The sequence below is a fragment of the Peromyscus leucopus genome, chromosome 16_21 (genome assembly GCF_004664715.2).
Source record: "Peromyscus leucopus breed LL Stock chromosome 16_21, UCI_PerLeu_2.1, whole genome shotgun sequence".
Classification (NCBI taxonomy): domain Eukaryota; kingdom Metazoa; phylum Chordata; class Mammalia; order Rodentia; family Cricetidae; genus Peromyscus; species Peromyscus leucopus.
In genome coordinates this window covers 19,382,238-19,400,209 of record NC_051084.1, presented here as the reverse complement: position 1 = coordinate 19,400,209, position 17,972 = coordinate 19,382,238, and the positions used below count along the sequence as shown (strand labels likewise).

General features: G+C 45.8%; 1 protein-coding gene across 10 annotated transcripts in view; it reads right to left on the bottom strand.

Moving 5' to 3' along the window:
- The window catches only part of Pcnt (pericentrin), a 107,257-nt gene that overhangs the window by 48,382 nt on the left and 40,903 nt on the right, over nt 1-17,972 (bottom strand). For 5 of the 10 annotated variants that reach the window (XM_028874273.2, XM_028874268.2, XM_037199869.1 and 2 more), the window contains 10 exons: nt 13,374-13,525; nt 12,747-12,898; nt 12,256-12,488; nt 9,906-10,068; nt 9,119-9,331; nt 6,806-6,838; nt 5,108-5,337; nt 4,473-4,589; nt 4,342-4,365; nt 1,401-1,604 (listed from right to left, as the gene is read on the bottom strand). In XM_028874273.2, coding sequence (XP_028730106.1) covers nt 1,401-1,604; nt 4,342-4,365; nt 4,473-4,589; nt 5,108-5,337; nt 6,806-6,838; nt 9,119-9,331; nt 9,906-10,068; nt 12,256-12,488; nt 12,747-12,898; nt 13,374-13,525 — 1,521 coding nt within the window. The remainder of the gene's footprint in view (nt 1-1,400; nt 1,605-4,341; nt 4,366-4,472; nt 4,590-5,107; nt 5,338-6,805; nt 6,839-9,118; nt 9,332-9,905; nt 10,069-12,255; nt 12,489-12,746; nt 12,899-13,373; nt 13,526-17,972) is intronic. The other 5 variants (XM_028874272.2, XM_028874274.2, XM_028874276.2 and 2 more) reach the window with 3 other exon arrangements.

Below are 17,972 nucleotides of genomic sequence, written 5' to 3'. Positions count from 1 at the left end.
ATACTATATTTTTTTGTGGAATTTTATTATTATTTCTATGGTGAAGGACTTATAATGATTAAAATTTAACAAAACTTGAAATACATACAAAACATAAAATAAGATGCCTCATTCTTAGATGAGGTGATATGTGTTGGTAGTATTTGCATGTCTTAAAGTTTATATGAGATTAGGAACTATTTAAGCTGGATTTTGTAGAAAAAATATTAAATTTGTTTAAAATGCTATTCCCTATTCCACATTCCAATATATACTATTAATGCATCTGTAATCCATGTGAAAATTACTGTGTATTTACATTAGTTTATTCAATGAGTTCATTTTCTTCTCAATTGTTTTCAAACCTAGGAAACTATTGCAGTTAGTCTTTGTCTCTGTATTTATGCTTGTTTCATTGTGAGTTTCCAAAGCACAATGTCATGGATTCATTTTTGTGGTAGCTGATTACTTTGTCATTTTCCCGTTTCTACCGAGCAGCCCAGCAGATCAGTTAGAGACTGATTGCCTTGGAAGGAATTAGGTGATAGCTTTTGTCAGAACCCTTTGTACCAATTCTAAAATGCGCAATGTGAATATAGTGTTCTCAAATCCAAGCTCTGAATCATTTAATTCTGACTCACTTCATTTTCTTTTCAGAAAACACAAAATAAACATGGGTTTAAAATAACACACACACAAAAAAAAAATATTAGGGAATAAAGAATCTGGCATACAATGTCAAGAAAGTAGTCTAGTATGGGAAGAACAATGGGAATTTTCTATCCCTTAAGAGCTAATAAGCCCAGTGAATGTCAAGTCAAAGACCAGGCTGCAACAGCCCTGAAGTGAGCTGCAGGAAGTGAGGGAGCAGGGCAGGATCCTGTGGGAACAGGTTAAATAGAAGAACCAAGGAAACAAGGAGAGGTGACAGGCAGGTGCCAGTGTCCCTGGGAGTTCAAGCTCCCACCAGTGCTTTTGAAGACCAGACAAACCGCTGAGAACTCCACTGCCACCCTTCAATTAGGATTCGTGTCTCACTCAAGCTACTGACTGCTGAGTAATATTTCTCGTTGAGTCTCACTTTTCAAGCAGCTTTTTAACTTCTGATGACAGGAAAAAAAAATGAAAACTACTAAATTAAAGTCCTGAACTAGAGGCTTAAAAGAAGACACAACTGATTCTAGACAATGAGACAACTCTATCTTGACAAAGCTTGCCTATGGCCCTGAAGCCACCAGGGGCATTTGTCTAGGCCTACTAGGGGGTCCCCAAAATACAAGTCCCATCTTGAGTCTCATGCCACATGCCCAAAAGACCCTACCCTTCTCTTCCCTACGACCTGACCCCACAGCTGCATGACCCACCCCCAGTCCTCCACAGCCAGCTCAGTGTTGCCCCAACTAGGACGCACAGAACTTTACTTTTAATTCTTCCATGTTTTTTTTCTGTTTTTCCAGTTCTTCCTGGAGCTGGGCCATTTGTCTTTGTATGTTGATATTTGTCTCCTCAAGACGTTTAATTTCTTGCTCTTGGATTAGCAATTGTTGATCTGCAAAATCTTTCTTTATGACCAATTCATTAAATCCATCTAATTTTTCTCTCAATTTTTCTTGTAACAATTCCACCTAAACACAAAAACAAATGTAGGAGGAACATAACATACAGTTAAAAAGACTTTTTTTTACCAAATAAAACCGTCTATAACAAACCAACTAAGGAGTGCTCTGTTGTTTCAAATCTCAGTGTGCTGTGCAACCTGCAGGCAGATCCACAGTTGTTTAAGGAGGACAAAAAAGACACCCACACTGAACAGACTATAACCCCAAAGACATCAGTAAAACAGAACTTATTTTGACAGAAAAGAACGGAATACTGCAGGGGCTGGAGAGATGGCTCAGCAGTTAAGAGCATTGGCAGGTCTTCCAGAGGTCCTGAGTTCAATTACCAGCAACTACATGGTAGCTCACAACCATCTGTAATGAGATCTGGTGCCCTCTTCTGGGATGCAGGTGTATATGCAGATAGAATACCATTTACATAAAATAATTAAATATTTAAAAAAAACAAACAAACCCTGTATTTAAAAAAAAAAAAATGGAATACTGCTGTAGCAGTTAAAATAAAAAAGGTGCAACAACTTGAAAGGAACTAAGAGAAGAGTGAAGAACCAGTCTTCAGAGGTGACCCACAATTTCAGTTACATAATGCTATGAACCTTCTAGCTTCATTCCATAGCCTGCATCAGGTTCTCTCCTCCTCCCTACAGCTCTCTCTGGAGGTCAGAAAGTAGTCAGTGCTATAACCTGGCAGCTCTCCAGTTATAAAATCTGGTTCTTCTATGCTTTTTGTCCTATGTACCACGTCGAACTGCATCATGTGATGTAAAATTTGTGCCACCCCTACAAAGCTGTGAAGAACCAATTGTTTCCTTTGTTCAAGAGGCTCTAGAGACTCTTCAGCGAAGCTGTTCAGCCTAAGAGGCTCTTCTGCCCACCTCATCCCTCTCAGGAAGGTTCCCCACCTGCTTATTCTTGATCTCTTTTTTTTTTTTTTTTTTTTAATATTTATTTATTATGTATACAGTGTTCTGCTTACATGTGTCCCTGCAGGCCAGAAGAGGGAGCCAGATCTCATTACAGATGGTTGTGAGCCACCATGTGGTTGCTGGGAATTGAACTCAGGACCTCTGGAAGAACAGCCAGTGTTCTTAACCTCTGAACCATCTCTCCAGCCCCTTTTTTTTAAGTTTTTCAGATTTTTAAAAATGTATATATGCATGTTTTGTCCATGTGCATGTAAGTACACCACAGGTGTGCCAGTGTCAGAATAGGGTGTTGGCCCTCTGGAACTGGAGTTACAGAATAAGAGCCATCATGTACAAGTGCTCTTAACCACTGAGGCATCTTTCCAACTCCTAATTTCACTCTCCAAAAAAGGGGGGAGAGAGGGAGAGATAGCTCATCAGTTAAGAGCACTGACTGCTTTTCCAAAGGACCCAGACTCAATTCCCAGCACCCACATGAGAGCTCACAACTGTTCGCAACTCCAGTTTCAGGAAATCCAGTGCCCTCACAAAGACACACATGCAGGCAAAACACCAATGCACATAAAGATAAAAATCAATTTAAAAAAAAGAAAAAGTTAAAAAAAAAATAGAAAGAAAGAAAAGCCAGGCAGTGGTGGCTCATGCTTTTAATCTCAGGAGGCAGAGGCAGAGGGATCTCTGTGAGTTTGAAACAAGTCTAGTCTACATAGTAAGTTCCAGGACAGCCAGGGCTATGGTTCACAAAAACAAAAAAAAAAAAGAAGAAAAGGGAATTTTAAATTTATTTATTTTATGGATGTTTTGCCTGCCTATGTATGTCTGTGTACCACATGCACACAGTGCCCAGAGGCCAGAAGAGGGCATCAGATCCTTGGAGCTGTAAGAACGGTTAGTTGTGAGCCATCTTATGGATGCTGGGAATAGGACCTGTGTCCTCTGGAGAAGCAGCCAGTGCTTGACTGCTGAATCATTTTTCCAGCCCTTCATTCTCACTCCTACTGAAGGTCCTCTCCATGCTTTAAAGGAAAGCTTCTCCTCCTGTCTGAGGTTCCATCATGCTTAGTCTCCATATAGTATCTCCATATATTTCTGTCTAATGCTCTCTACCCCACTTGGCGACCCAATCATGGCTTTGAAGCCTGCTCAATCTAATAAACCTCATTCCTAAAGAGAACTATGTATTATGCCAGCCTTTTTTTTTTTTCTTTTCTTTTTTTTTTTTTTTTTTTGGTTTTTTGAGACAGGGTTTCTCTGCATAGCTTTGCGCCTTTCCTGGAGCTTACTTGGTTGCCCAGGCTGGCCTCGAACTCACAGAGATCCGCCTGGCTCTGCCTCCCGAGTGCTGGGATTAAAGGCGTGCGCCACCACCGCCCGGCTTTTATGCCAGCTTCTTTTTTGGACCTTCTACTGCAGTTCGTGTTTTATAGTTAACATACAATACTATGGGAAGGTATCAGGAGGCATGCGGTACCGAAGGCTGTACGGTCTCACTGCATGTATCTCACTCAATACAAGGCTGGGAAGCAGGACTCTAGCTCAACAGAGATCTAGGTCTTACTCCTCCCAACATCATGGGAAGCCACTCTTGCCTTACAATAGGTTTCCTTTTTAAACGAGCATAAGTAAATCAGCTGCAGCTCCCTCAGTCTCGGGGTTGCAGACCTCCACAGCCCCAAGTGAAAGCACAAAGGGTAAGCAACAGGGAGGGCGGTGCACAGAGGCCCAGAGCGCCATGCAGGGTGAGGGGAAGCTGTGCTGGAAGCCGCAAGCCATCAGGGGACAGCGGGACCAAAGCAAAGGAGATGCGGTCATCCTACCTCCTCATCTAGCTGTGCACACTGCTGTTTCCACATCCACGGAAGGCAAAATGGAAAGGAAAACAACACTTTAAAATGTTGCAGTTATCGGCCACCCACAGACACCGCCCGGACACCACAGGCTGACCTACCTGGCTGTCATGGGGCCCAGGAGGCCGTGGCCGGGCTGCCTGGCGGAGCTGCCCCTCCAGCCTCTGGATCTCCTGCTGGAACTCTTCACGCTCGTGCTCACGTTCAGCAGCCTGCTCCTGGAACAAGAAGCCACATGTGAGAACCGTACTTTGGGGAAACGTGACAAAGCCAAGGACTGAGGCTCCAACCACACACACATCGGATGTGTCTGCTGACCCCATAACATCCCCTTCGCCATGGTAAGTTTTTCAAAATGGAGCTAAGAGAAGACAGCTAATGATAAATTGCAAAGGAAATCTCTGACAAAATCATGGCATTTTGAAGCTGGTGGGTAGGAAGCCACAGTTAAGCACAGACAGCTTTGTTCTCTGTAGAAAAACAGATTATAGACACCTCCGAGGACGCGAGAATACAGCTGGACTGCCAGAAATTTCTCCCAAGACCAAGGGAAGAAGATGCCAGAATACTCACTCAGAATCACCTTCACAAAATGCAGGCAAGATGCAAGCACCCACCGTGGTCAAGGCACCAAGGCCATTCAGAGGAGTATTATACACCAGCCTGCAGCAGGACAGCATAGAAGCTACCCGTGCTCGCGTAAGTTTTAGTGATGTAAACCAAATAAAATTCTTACATCCATGAACTGACGCTGGCTACGCAAATGCTTGTCTAGCGCAGCTAGCTGCTGCTTCAGGGTGGCCACTTCTTCCGTCAGCTGGGCACAGCCCCGCTGCTGCACAAGCTGGTCCTCCAACTCAGACTCCAAGACTCGCATCTGAGAGAGCAGGGTGGCACGGTCCTTCTCAGACTGCTTCCTGGCCTCCCACTGGTCTCTAGTTAGAGATTCCACTTCCTTCCGCAGAGCTAAGGGTGCCAAGAAAACAGACATGGAGTCCTACCTCAGAGCGTGGACTGTGCCAAGCAGGGCTCATGAAACAGGAATGGTGACTGTCAGCACCCGACCTTGGCAGACTGCTCATAGGAACCGGAAGGGGAATGGCAGAGACAACTTAGGAAAGAGCAGTCCCCACATCCGGCTGTCCTGAGAGTGAGATTCAGGCATGGCCCCCATGGAAAAAGCCAAGCATCACCCATCTCCAAAACCTTTCCCCCTGCAGAGCTGTGACAAAGGAACTGAGCCAGCCTGTCTCCTGTCAGACTGTAAGCCCACATCCTAACATACCCACAACTCTGTAAGACAGTCTCTGAAAATACAAATTGCTTCTGAAAACAAAAATCACATCTTTTAAGTGAAAACTGGCTAAAATTTAGAAGCGTAACATGAGTGTGTCCTGAAGTCAGGGGTGGTGGCGCACACCTTTAATCCCAGCACTTGGGAGACAGAGGCAGGTGGATCTCTGTGAGTTCGAGGCCAGCCTAGGCTACAGAATGAGTTGCAGGACAGCCAGGGCTACATAGACAGACCCCTGTCTCAACCACCCCTGTTTAAAAAAAAAAAAAAGTATGTGTCCTGGTAAATCAGTGGTATATCTTAATATTCTGAAAATCAGTCTGTATTTGCATTCTCCAACATGAATTCAGCATGAGGTAAAGCCTCCACCCTACTGACAGACTAGTGGGGAGGGGAAACAGTGGCTCTGGAGAATTTGTCACAGAGCTAGTGACAAATCCTGAGTGCAGAAACATGACTTTCATAAAGTCTTACTTTCATTTCACCAGCACTCAAAACTGTCGCTCTTTTCTGATAAACTAGCACCATGAATGTAACATTCTCAACAAATTTCCATGCTGGGAAGGTAGCAGGTAGCAGTTACAGTACACTGTCCTTAAACATGCAGTTATAACAATGCCGTTTACAAACTTGAATTAAGGAAGGGGGTCTAAGCTTGGCCAGCTAGCACTGCCTCATCGTGAAGAAATACACAGGCCCCTTTAAAGTCTGATGACACCACCTTCCATCACTTCACTGGGGGTGGGGCACATGGCTGTGGAGCGGTGGAGATGGGGACCTGATGGGAAGTCAAACAAGGCATAAAGCCACAAGCAGGCCCAGATCCTCCCAGGTCACCTGCCAGGACCCCTGCCCAGGGACCTGACCCAACAAACGCCCTAATGGTCACAAAGCATCAGTTCTTGCAAAACAGCACAAACAGGACTTAAAATTGCAGAAGTCATTCTGCAATAGAGAAAAGAGTAAATATCAATGGAACATCAAAATGGGACAATGCTGCCATTTTTAATGAATGATTATTAAGACTATAATATCATTCAGCAATCTGTCACAAAAGCTCTTTTTTCCTCTTAGTAAGTAATTGGAAAAATCTGATGCAAGCAGACAGTAGATCATGCAGAGCTCACACTCTTTACAAACCTGTGTCCTTGTGTGTTGCAGAGATGGGAGTGCCTACAACAGGAAACAAACCATCACAGGGAAGGAAAGAACCCAGACCAAGAACCCAGACCTAGAACCCGGACCAAGCAAAAGCCAGCAGCACTCCAGGCAGCATTGAGGCCCTGCACATCCGTGACACTAGTGACTGCCCTCAAGTGGACATAGAGCCTAGTACCCAGGGGGTTCAGGAGTTCATTTTAGAGGAAAACAGACAGTAAAGATGACACTATTCCCAAAGTAGCCACAACATACACCTAAAGAAATGAAGGAATACCCAAGAAAAGTGAGGCAGAATGGAATTCTCAAGGTTCCTGGGAAGTTGTTCCATATTTGCAGGACCCCAGGTGGCTTGAGGTCATCCCAGGAAGCCTGAGGCCAAGGAAGCCACAGATGCAATGTTGGCTCAGGGCAAGAGAGGCCAACTGGATATGAACAACTCAGAACAACAGCCCCAGGGTGGAAGGGTAAAGAGACGAGTGAAAACTAAGGCTGTGTAAACAATCGCAATGGAATCCCAGCCCAGATGACCAGAGACTTGCAGTGACAGAGCCAATGGAGAAGAGGTTTCCTGGGACCAGAAGGCCAAAGACATGCTCTTGTACTGGCCCAGCCTCATCCTGGGTCCCTGCCTGGAACCCACAGGCACTACCCGGCCACAGTGCTGCCCAGAACATCAGGACACACTGTGGTGATTGCTGGAGACAAAAATGAGGGGAAGGGCAGTGACAGCCCCCAAAGATTGCCAAAGCGGCTCAGGATAGGCATGTGGGCTACATCAGTAGGCTGAGGATAAATAGTTCATGGTCTCTGAGACTCTATCTACGACATCAAGGTGTCCAGGGACAGGATTCAGGCACAGAGCATGCACAAGAAGGGGCCAGCCCTTGAAAACTGTTCCAGAATAGAAAAGGAGCTCTCTCTAAAGAAAGTAAGACATTTAACTGAATGGGCTGAGAGCAGAGAATTCATCTTATACACACAATGGGGACAGAGGGCAGCACCAGAGGAGTTAGCGAAAACCTGTGGAGAGGACAGAGTGATGCTTATGACCGCAAGTATCAAAAAGGAGGATGGGCCCAACGGTCACGCTTGCCCGCTATGTCCCACAGAATGAAAATAAAGGTATGGAAGAAAACATACAGGAAAAGAAAATATAGAGGGCAAGGCACACACAGAAGTGGAAATGTTGCTGACAAGTCAAAAATAACCTGCTAATGCAGCAGAGTATGTTTCCTGTTTAATCCATTGGATGGACATAGTGGCATGCTATAATCCCAGCACTCAGGACACTGAGGCAGGAGGGTGGCTGAAGGACTAGCCACAGCACGGTAAGACCCTGTGCCTCCAGAAAGTGAAGATCTGATTGGAAAGTATATTATGGTTTGAAAATCTCGGATGTTTCCTCAAAAGCTCCCATGTTAAAAGGCATGGTCCCAAATAAAGCTGTGTTCTGAACTGGGGCCTCTGGGAGGGGCTGTGTCATGAGGTTCTGACATCACCAGTGGATGAATCCTTTGCTACAGTCACAGCCTCATAGACTGGGGTAAGAGCTTTGTTATAAACACGAGAGCTCTCCCTTTCCTCCCTGACGGCAGTGAGATGAGTAGCTTTCCTGTTATTCATTTCTACCATGACATGCACGCTGCCTCTCTGCAGGCCTAAAGCCAAGTAGTCATGTCTGAAACCTCCAAGACCGTGAGCAAAAGAAACTCCTCCCTGAAGCTGTTTATCTCGGCAACTCCACTATAATGGCTGCAGGCCAGCTAGCGCACAGAACTGATACCAGACACTTTACTTCAGTACGATTTTAGGACAGTTCGTTTTCTAGAGCTTGATAGTTAACCTGCTGCCCTAAGGGTATTTCCTTCCCCGGAGGCACAACTAGCTCATCAGCAATGTCAGCCTTTAAGACCATCTCCCTCTGGACCACTGCAGAGCAACTGGATGTTGCATCCTACCAGTTGTCCCTCCTGTGGCCTGTCCTTCCCATAAAACATCCCACACAACCATGGAATCCCATAGACATGCCTCCTAGCTTTTCATATTCCAAGTTTACATGGACACTGGGATCAGCTACTGCACCCCATCCCCCACCCCACCCCCCTCAGCCTTCCATCAGCCGCTGCACCCCATCCCCCACCCCACCCCCCTCAGCCTTCCATCAGCCGCTGCACCCCATCCCCCACCCCACCCCCCTGAGCCTTCCATCAGCCGCTGCACCCCATCCTGCTCAGCCTTCCATCAGCTGCTGCACCCCATCCCACTCAAACATCCACCATCACCACTTCTCACCAGCTTCTCTTTCTTTTGCTTCATTAGTGAAAGTTTCCTTCTGGTTCCACAAGGCAGAATTTTCTTCCCTCAGAGTAACCAGCTCCTGGGCTGCTTGCTGCAGCTGCTTCCGCAGGTTCTCGAGCTCCAGGATCAGCTGCTGTTCTGACTCCTCCTTTTTGCCCAGTGCCTCCTGCAGCTCTGCTTTCTCTACCTTGAATCCTTCCAGAAGACCTAAAAGACAGGCCAAGTGCAGAGATATGCCAACCTATGGGGACAGATGAGAGACTGCCGGGACCTGTACAAAATGTTGATGTGGCCTGAGCACTAGAAGATCAGAGCAGGTCACTCCTGGTGAGGAGGCACAGGGTTAATAACCCTCAGTGAAGGGGGCTGGTTCTTCAGACAAGGCCAGAGCCCTGAAGAGAACTGCACACCAGCGAGCCCATTCATCTGTGCAGACACCAAACGCTCTGTGACAGGATGGTCATAGGCAGAGCAGGGACCATCTGATGGCTGAAAGACACTGATCCACAGAACAGAAAAGCCCGGGGCCAAGTGACAGCAGGCATTCCAGGGCCCTCTAAGCCCACAAACAGACTTATCACCAACACAGGTTCCCCGAGCCAATGATACTTACCAAATAAAACTTTGACGGAGGGACCAAGCTGGTACCTCGCTCGCTCGCTCGCCCTGGCAAGGTCTGTTCAGACAATCTGCTGTTCAAGACCCTGCTCCCGTGCTTCCCGCAGGACAGACATATCTACTCCCAGGATGCCTCACTCTAGTCACACAGGGTGCCACTCACCCTCCGCGGTGTGCAACTCCAGTGCCAGCCCATCCTTGGCCGCACTCTCCTGCCTCAGGCGTTCCAACAGCTCCTGCTGCTTCTGCACAGCCTGGGCTATCTCCTCATTCCTGTGACGGAACTCCTTCTCAACACAACAGTGGAGCTGGCGGGCTTCCTCTAGCTGTTGAAATACGTTTGAACGTCATAACTACAATTCAAAAATCCAGAGGGTATGAAGAGGAGGAGAGAGGAACAGAGTTGGGGGGGGGGCTTAAGTTAATATCAGTAGAATACTAGTACACCAAGACCGCAGGGTCATCACCAGCAGAGCCAGTGCTGAGTGACATTGCCATGGCAACAGTCTCTACCTGGTTAACAGCTCCTTGTCAGCTGCCTTTACCATCCCCTCCCAGCATTTGTGTCTCAGCTGGAACTTCCAGGCCATCCACAGGACTAAATGGGCCTCTAAACACAAAACACCTACACACCACTGCCCCCAGCAGAAAACAGAGCGTCCAGGCCCAGGTCTCCCTTAGCTCCTCACTAATAGCGCCTTTCTTGGGGCTCAAGATGTCCACTGGCCTCTAAGGTCCTTTGCTTCTTCCTTGAAAATGGTCCAGAAGCCATATGTAATGTGTCTATCCTCCCATCCCTCCAACAGGCTGCTTCCTCCTGGTTCTGCCCCTTCCTGCAGCCAAGGTCAAACTCTCTTGGTTCTGCAAGAGAAGCCTGTTTGACTACAACCCCACCCATGGCCTTCAGCTACCGACCTTGCATCAGCTTCAGAGAGCTCCTGTACCTCCCACAAGGCTCTGTTCCCATGACAAGGAGTGATAGATCCTTTAAGATCTCCTAAATAATCCTTCCCCAAAGACACATGCTCCACAAGGCAAGACTTTTTTGGTTTTTATTTTGTTTTTAGAGACAGGGTCTCTCTGTAGCTCTGGCTGTCCTTGAACTCAGAGATGCAACAAACAAGACTTAATGAAACACTAGGTCCTTAGCAGCCCTGTGGTGCTTGCTAGGATACTCCCACTGCAAAGTGTGGTCCTCTGGGCCGTTAGATGCTTTCAGAATGGGTGGCTTCCTTACAGATGCACACAGAGGCCATCCAAAGCACCTGATTATAGTTAGATTCCAGACATGTTGGTTCTTGAGAAAGGATAGCAGGTCCCAGTAAAGAACCTAAGATTTGGTGGGTGAGGAAGAAGCAAGAACTGGAAACTCTAGTTTTCAACACCTGGGAGGAAACATTCCCTCTACAGCAACATTTCACACAAAAATACTTATTTTGTTAACTGCTAAATTCAGAAAAAGAATCTCATTCATGTTTTCCATATCTGCATATTTATTTATCTATCTATCTATTTATTTATTTATTTGGGGGGGGTTTCAAGATAGGGTTTCTCTGTGTAACAGCTCTGGCTGTCCTAAAATTCACTTTGTAGACCAGGATGGCCTCAAATTCACAGAGATCTGCCTGCTTCTGTCACCCAAGTGCTAGGATTAAAGGCATGTGCCACTGCCCAGCTCATGTTTCTAGTTAATATCTTTTCCAATTACCTAAAAACATTCTAAGAAATTTTCTTAAAAGTCCATTTCTTAGTGATAATCTCCAAATATAAAACATTAGTAGTCAGTAAAGCCTAAAAAGTAGATTTGCAAGCTTCTTTTTTCTTTTCTTTCTTTCTTTTTTTTTTTTTTAACAGACAGGGTTTCACTACAGCCCTGACTGGCCTGGAACCTGATGTTAGCCCAGGCTGGCCCCCTAAGTGCTTAGGTTAGAAGTATGTGCTGCCCCGCCTGGCCCTGTGCTGCTTTTGAGACAGGATCTCATATAGCCTAGGTTGGCCTCAAACTCTCTTAAACAGAAGATGACTTTGAACTCCTAATCCCTGGCCCCACCCCCTCCATGCTAGGATTACAGGCATGCACCACCACGCCCAGTTCATACAGTGCTGAGGATCAACCTGGCCTTTACCAACTGAACCACACCCCCAGGAGAGATCTGTTTTAACTCAACTATATAAACAAGGATTCTAGCTGTCATTCTCACTGATACATCCAGAAGCATGGATGAGCTCACTCTCAGCAGTAACAAACAGCACAGTCAACAAGGGAAAGCAAACAGCACCCGGAAGAGGTCAGGGGTCTCTGCCTCTAAACACCTCAGTGTTAGAAAGGGTAGCGGGAGCAGCCATGGATTCAGATCTACACGAAAGATGAAGATTCTCTTCGGAGCCTGCAGGTTGGAGGGAGAATCAGAAACACCACAGTGACAGTGGTAACAACTATCTGGCCGGCTCAGTCGGGGTGTCACCTGTCTACCCACCTCTCTGCTGGGATCTGGTATGGGCTTGGGCCTCACCTGTTTGGAGGAGTCCAGGGCCATCTCCAGGAGGCCATCCACAGCCGTGCTGAGGCTCTGGTAGACTTTCCTGATCGGCTGCTCACATTCCAGTGTATTCTCGGGGCTCATAAAAAAGCTTTCACATACATGACTGCTAATTTCAGACACTGAAGATGTCTCTGCCCCTTCAGGCAAAGTTCTGTCTACCTCTAGTAGACCCTCGTCAGACCACATATCGCCAAGGGCTGCAGCTGCAAGACAAACAAAGAGATACCCACATCTTCCCTCAGCGAGCTCATCATCCACTTGAAGAATTTAGGGAGAGGTAGCGGATGACTCAATTCCTTAGCAAAATAGCAACCAACCCTGAGAACCAAATAATTTTACCTAGGCCTGACCCTTGCCCTCCCAGAGCATGAAAACTGACAGCGAACGCAGCTCCTGGGGACATGCTAGGACCCCTCCCCAGCACACACGTCCCGAACAGGAGACCCATCTTGGGCATGTACCTGCTAACCGGGCATCACTTGTCTCTGCAGCATCTGCATGGTCCAGGAGGAGCCCTGCGCGCTCACTGATCCGGCTCTTGAGGGTGACAGCTGCCTTCAGTGTTTCTCCAAACAAATCAAGCAGTCTCCTCAGAGCATCTCGGAGTACTTTCCTAAGATGGAAAACAATGGTTATCGGAGCTGTTCTTGGCCCTGGGAATCCTCCAGACCCTTCACAAATGCTAACCACCCATCTACAAATGTCAAGTAGGGTCCAAAGTCCTAAGACAATGTCTCAAAGGTCACCATTCTCTGACCTTGACACTAAGCTAACACAGGAAAGGCTTACACAAGGAAACTACCTTTTTCTTGAGGGGAGGAGGGGATTGGTTACAGGGAGCAAAACAGGACCTCAGTAAAATAATGGATTTCCCTACTGTTTGGTAAAATGTGAAGAGCTGGCAAAGTGTCAGGTATCCAGGTAGTTAATGTTAAGTCTTTAAGACTCAAGAACGACATGGCTGGTGTCTCTCTCTCTAAACCCCAGATGTCAGTCTGTTCAGAAACCCCACAGCAAGCACAGCGGGCTGGGAGACGGCGGCGATGTGGCCAGCTAAGCAGCAACGTGACAGACAGCGAAGCACCGACCCTTCGCTCCGAGCCAGGTCTGCATCAGCCCTGAGCATGCAGATGAGAGTGGCGCCCTCCTGGTTCTCCCGCTCCCTCCTCTGCTGCAGCCTCTCCAGCTCAGCTCGGCACTCTTCTATCTCCCGACTCAGCGAGAAGACCTGGCCTTTCAGCTGTGGAGAAAAGTGCTAAGGCTCAGTTAAAACAAGTAACTGCAGAAAGTGCCATCACAGTTTTTATATGACATTTAACAAACAATGACGAATGAGGACCGCGAGGCTGAGTGAAGGCGAAAGGATTGGTTTTTCCTTCATCATTTATTACTTAGCAAAGAAGTGTATGTAAAGAACTTCGACTTGTTCCTGATGCTAGAGAAATGAATGGGCAGATTCATAGAATTCATCTCACAAATAATAATTCAAAAAACAGAGGCGAGCTAGGGGTGGTGGCTCACACCTTTGATCCCAGAGCTCAAGAGGCAGAGGCAGAAGTATCTCTGAATCTGGGGCCAGCCGGTCTACATAATGAGTTCTATGAGAGCTAGGGCTATGTGAAGAGATGCTGTCTCAAAAAAATAAAACCAAACCAAAAACAAACAAACAAAACAGAGGCTCAGGATCTCAGCAGTTCAGTGCTGCTGGCTACATGGGCTTCCCATGTTGTCTTAAGCAGGAGCCAGATCCCAGGAATCTGACGTAGCTTAGCTTCCATGGGAAAGATACCAGCCAGAGCACCCTTAATTAATTCAAGGGTCTTTGGCCTGGGCCAGCTGTGAGTGACAGAGACTTTCTAAGAGTCCACGGTTCTGTGTAGCTGACTGAAGGTTTTTCTGTGAGTCAGGGGATGCCACCCTGCTATCCAGGGAGCAGCATGTAATGGCACACAGGTAAAGCCACGGAACACGTGGCAACATACAGATTAACAGAAATGGGCTGAGTTTAAGAGCTAGTCAGTGGTAGGCCTGAGCTAATAGCCAAGCAGTTTTAATTAATATAAGCTTCTGTGTGTTTACTTGGGGGATGCAAGTGGGAGAGATTTGTCCCAACCGCCAGCAGGCCGGGACACAGGAAAACTACCAACTACGGGTCTGCTGACATGAACACAGGTACCCTCAAATGAAAGAGAAAAGTATAAAGAAGACCACAACTGTCATCCATGCCTGTGGAGACACCAGGCAGAACATAGCTGATATGCCCTCTGGTCAAATGGAAGCATCTCTCCACCCCCAATGCACATCCACATCTGTGTCAGGGCAGAGATCAGCTGACACACTCCAGGTGAGGAAGAGACAAGGAGCCAAAGACAAGGGGCCTCCCGGTAGAGAAGCTGCGCACTGCACAGCACCAAGCTGGGAGCATACCTACGCACGACACAAGAAGAGCTACAGCAGGTCACAGCTGGGCCAATGGCCCGCAAGAAGTAAACAGCCCGGAAAGAACAAAAATTACACAGCTATGCTGGAGAGGATGGCTCAGCAGTTAAGAGCATTTGGGCAATCATGTAACAACCCAGCTCCGAGAGAGTCAGGCAACAGGATCACAGGGACTTGGTGGCTTCCAGTCTAGCTCAGAAAACATGAGTCCCAGGTTCAAGCAAATATCCTGCCTCGAAAGAACAGGTAGAGAGTGATAGAAGAGAACATTTGAGACACACACATACACACACACACACACACACACACACACACACACACACACACACACACACAAACACAAAAGAAAGGAAGGACAGAGAGCAGAGGAGTAAGGAGTGTAATTCTGTATCAGCTCACGACACAGAAGCTGACTGTAAGCAGTGTCAGTGCAGAGACCACAAAATATCCAGACTCCACAAAACCACTGGCCGAGTCAGGCTAATATACAGCTAGCTGAAATTAAAAAACAGGAAAGTTAAGTTTCAAGATAGAAAACAACGATCAAAGGACAGAAAATGAACAGCACACACCAAATGCTACCAGCACATGAAACTATGTGCTGGACAGTTTAAGGCAGAACTGTGGCTCTCCAACTTCAGGTGTGCAACAGACACCTGGCAATCCATGTTTGACCCTAAAAGTCACCCTGGAGGTGGCTATACCCATGACTAATGGCTGACATACTCACGGAGCTTTGTCTACCTACTAATCTCATTCTGTTCACTCACATTTGGGTTATGGGGGCTAAGAGCCTTCTAGCAACATTAGTCAAGAAAAGAAGTACAAGCAAATATCTTAGAAAAACTGGATTTTAAAAAGAAAGGCCAAGCACTGAGGGGGTTGTGGGAGTTCTGGGACAGTCTGGACTATGTGATATGATTCTGTCCAAAAAAAATGCAAGAGCTAAACAACTGAAAAGGATTGAAGGAATGAACAGGCTCTGCAGGGAGAGGGAAATCATGATAATATTATTAAGAAAATTAAATCTAACCACATGAAAGCAGCATGTTCTGACTCAGGAGTGAGCAACTTCTAGGGTTGGAAATGGCAGTTTGTTCGTGCCTACTGACAGGTATTATAAGTTAGCATTTATCACCCAGGTAGAGCACCCCTAATGTGAAAATTCAAAGCCCAAAGTGCTGCAAACTCAGATATCTGTGTTCAGACATGATGCTGAAGCGGGAAATGCTACACCTGACCTGTGAGGGGGTTACAGTCAGAATATAAGTGCACTAAAAATATTATAGAAGATTACCTTCAAGCTATGAGAAATATAAAGGAACTCTGTGTTTAGACTTGGATCCCATCCTGAAGATATTGTATAAATACTCTAAAATCTGAAAAAAAAATTAAAATGTCACTAGTCCCAAGCATGTTTGTACCTCAACCTGAAGTAAAAATTATTTTAAACTAACAGTAATTTGCCATTCTGGAGCTTTATTTACTCAAGTGAAAAGATCACGTGGAAAAAAAGTCTTTAGATTACAAATCCTATTCAAATGGTGGTTTAAGATGGGGTTTATTTCTGGATACAGAATATTAGGAATGTAAAAGAATTACCTTTTGAAGTGAAAAGTTTACTTTGGCTTAAAAGAGAAACAGTAGATGAGTATGTCTCTCCAATTTGAGCCTTTGAGACCAATGGCAATTATCAACACACTCCGCATGTTTAAGCCTAATTTCATGAAGGCTTCTCATTATCTCGACCTGTAGAACAGCACCCACCGGATAGAATGATTTCTGGTCTTTGTACTTCAACACTGACGGTTTCTTAAAGGAGTTGCCAAGGAGAATGTGATTTATAGCTGGCAGTGAAAATGCCAAGTGTTGCTTTTCGTTTTTGTTTTCTTAAATTTGGTTTCTGTGTAGCTCTGGCTGTCCTGGAACTCACTCTGTAGACCAGGCTGGCTTCGAACTCATAGGTCCTCCTGCCTCTGTCTCATGAGTGTTGGGATTAAAGGTGTGCCACCACTGCCTGGTGCCAAGTACTGTTAATATCTTGGATTCAGGTTTTGTTTTTGTTTGTTTGTTTGTTTTTTAATTCTTTTTGATGCTCACTACAACTTCTAAATAGTTAAAATGTCTTATCAGATTATTTCTGATGACATAAATACTGCTCTGTTTTTATCCCATCTATTTTTAACTGGTATGTCATAGTGTCCTGTACTTTTTACTCATACAGGGTCAAAGTGAAAATTACAATTTCAAATTTATAGTTATACTTCGTAACTGATAACCTTTGTTTACACTTGGACAACTTTATGGTATAGTGGTAACTGTGAGAACTGGGTAAAATGGCAGAAGTACAGAGTTTCTTCAATAGTAAACAGACACTACACTACTGAACGTGGCTCTTCTACACGCATGGTCCAGTAACTTTACTCAATTCAGTATTTAATCATTTATTAATGTTTTCAGCACCTCTGGTAATGAGTTTAAGTTATAGAAATTGTCAAATAGTCTTAATATAAAAAATAAAACTGGATGCTGAAATAAGTTTGATACTTTCTATAAAGAGTTATGTGGCAACTTAAAAAATCAAACTGAGGGGTTGAGGAGATGGCTCAGTAAGTAAAGGTGCTTGTTTGCACACTACAAGGACCTGAGTTCAAATCCCAAGCACACAAGTAAAAAGCCTGGTATGCCTACATGCTCAGGTAATGTCAGTAATGTTAGGGGCAGAGATAGGAGGGTCAGATTCCCGGTTAGGCTAGACTACAAAGTAAGATCCTATTTCAAACAAAGAAACAGAACACCTAAACCTCTAGTCCACATTTCTAAGCACAAATCTAGCTAGTAAAAGATGGGCAAGAATTCTACAAACTCAGAAAGGGACATTACTACAAACAGCATTCCAAAGTCTTGGTGCCTCCATCCCACAAAGAAACCATGCGTCAAAGTCAATTCAATCACAACCATCAGGGCCTTCTGGGATAGTCCTAGCACAAACCAGAGGGGCAGAGCACCATGACTAGGGATGGAGCCCCAAGACTCCAGAGGCTCCCAAGGGGAGGGAGATGGGAGAGGTCAGAAGCCAGCATTCATGAGAACTCAGACCTTGGCTGCCTGGCAAACAGTCCCCAAATCTCATGCCCTCCCATATGGAGGGAGAATGTCTATATAAAATAGGGGAAGGTCCATCAGGCAAGATGAGCCTCAGCACTGTGCCCACTTCCCCAAAAAGTCCAGCATGGTATCACATGCCT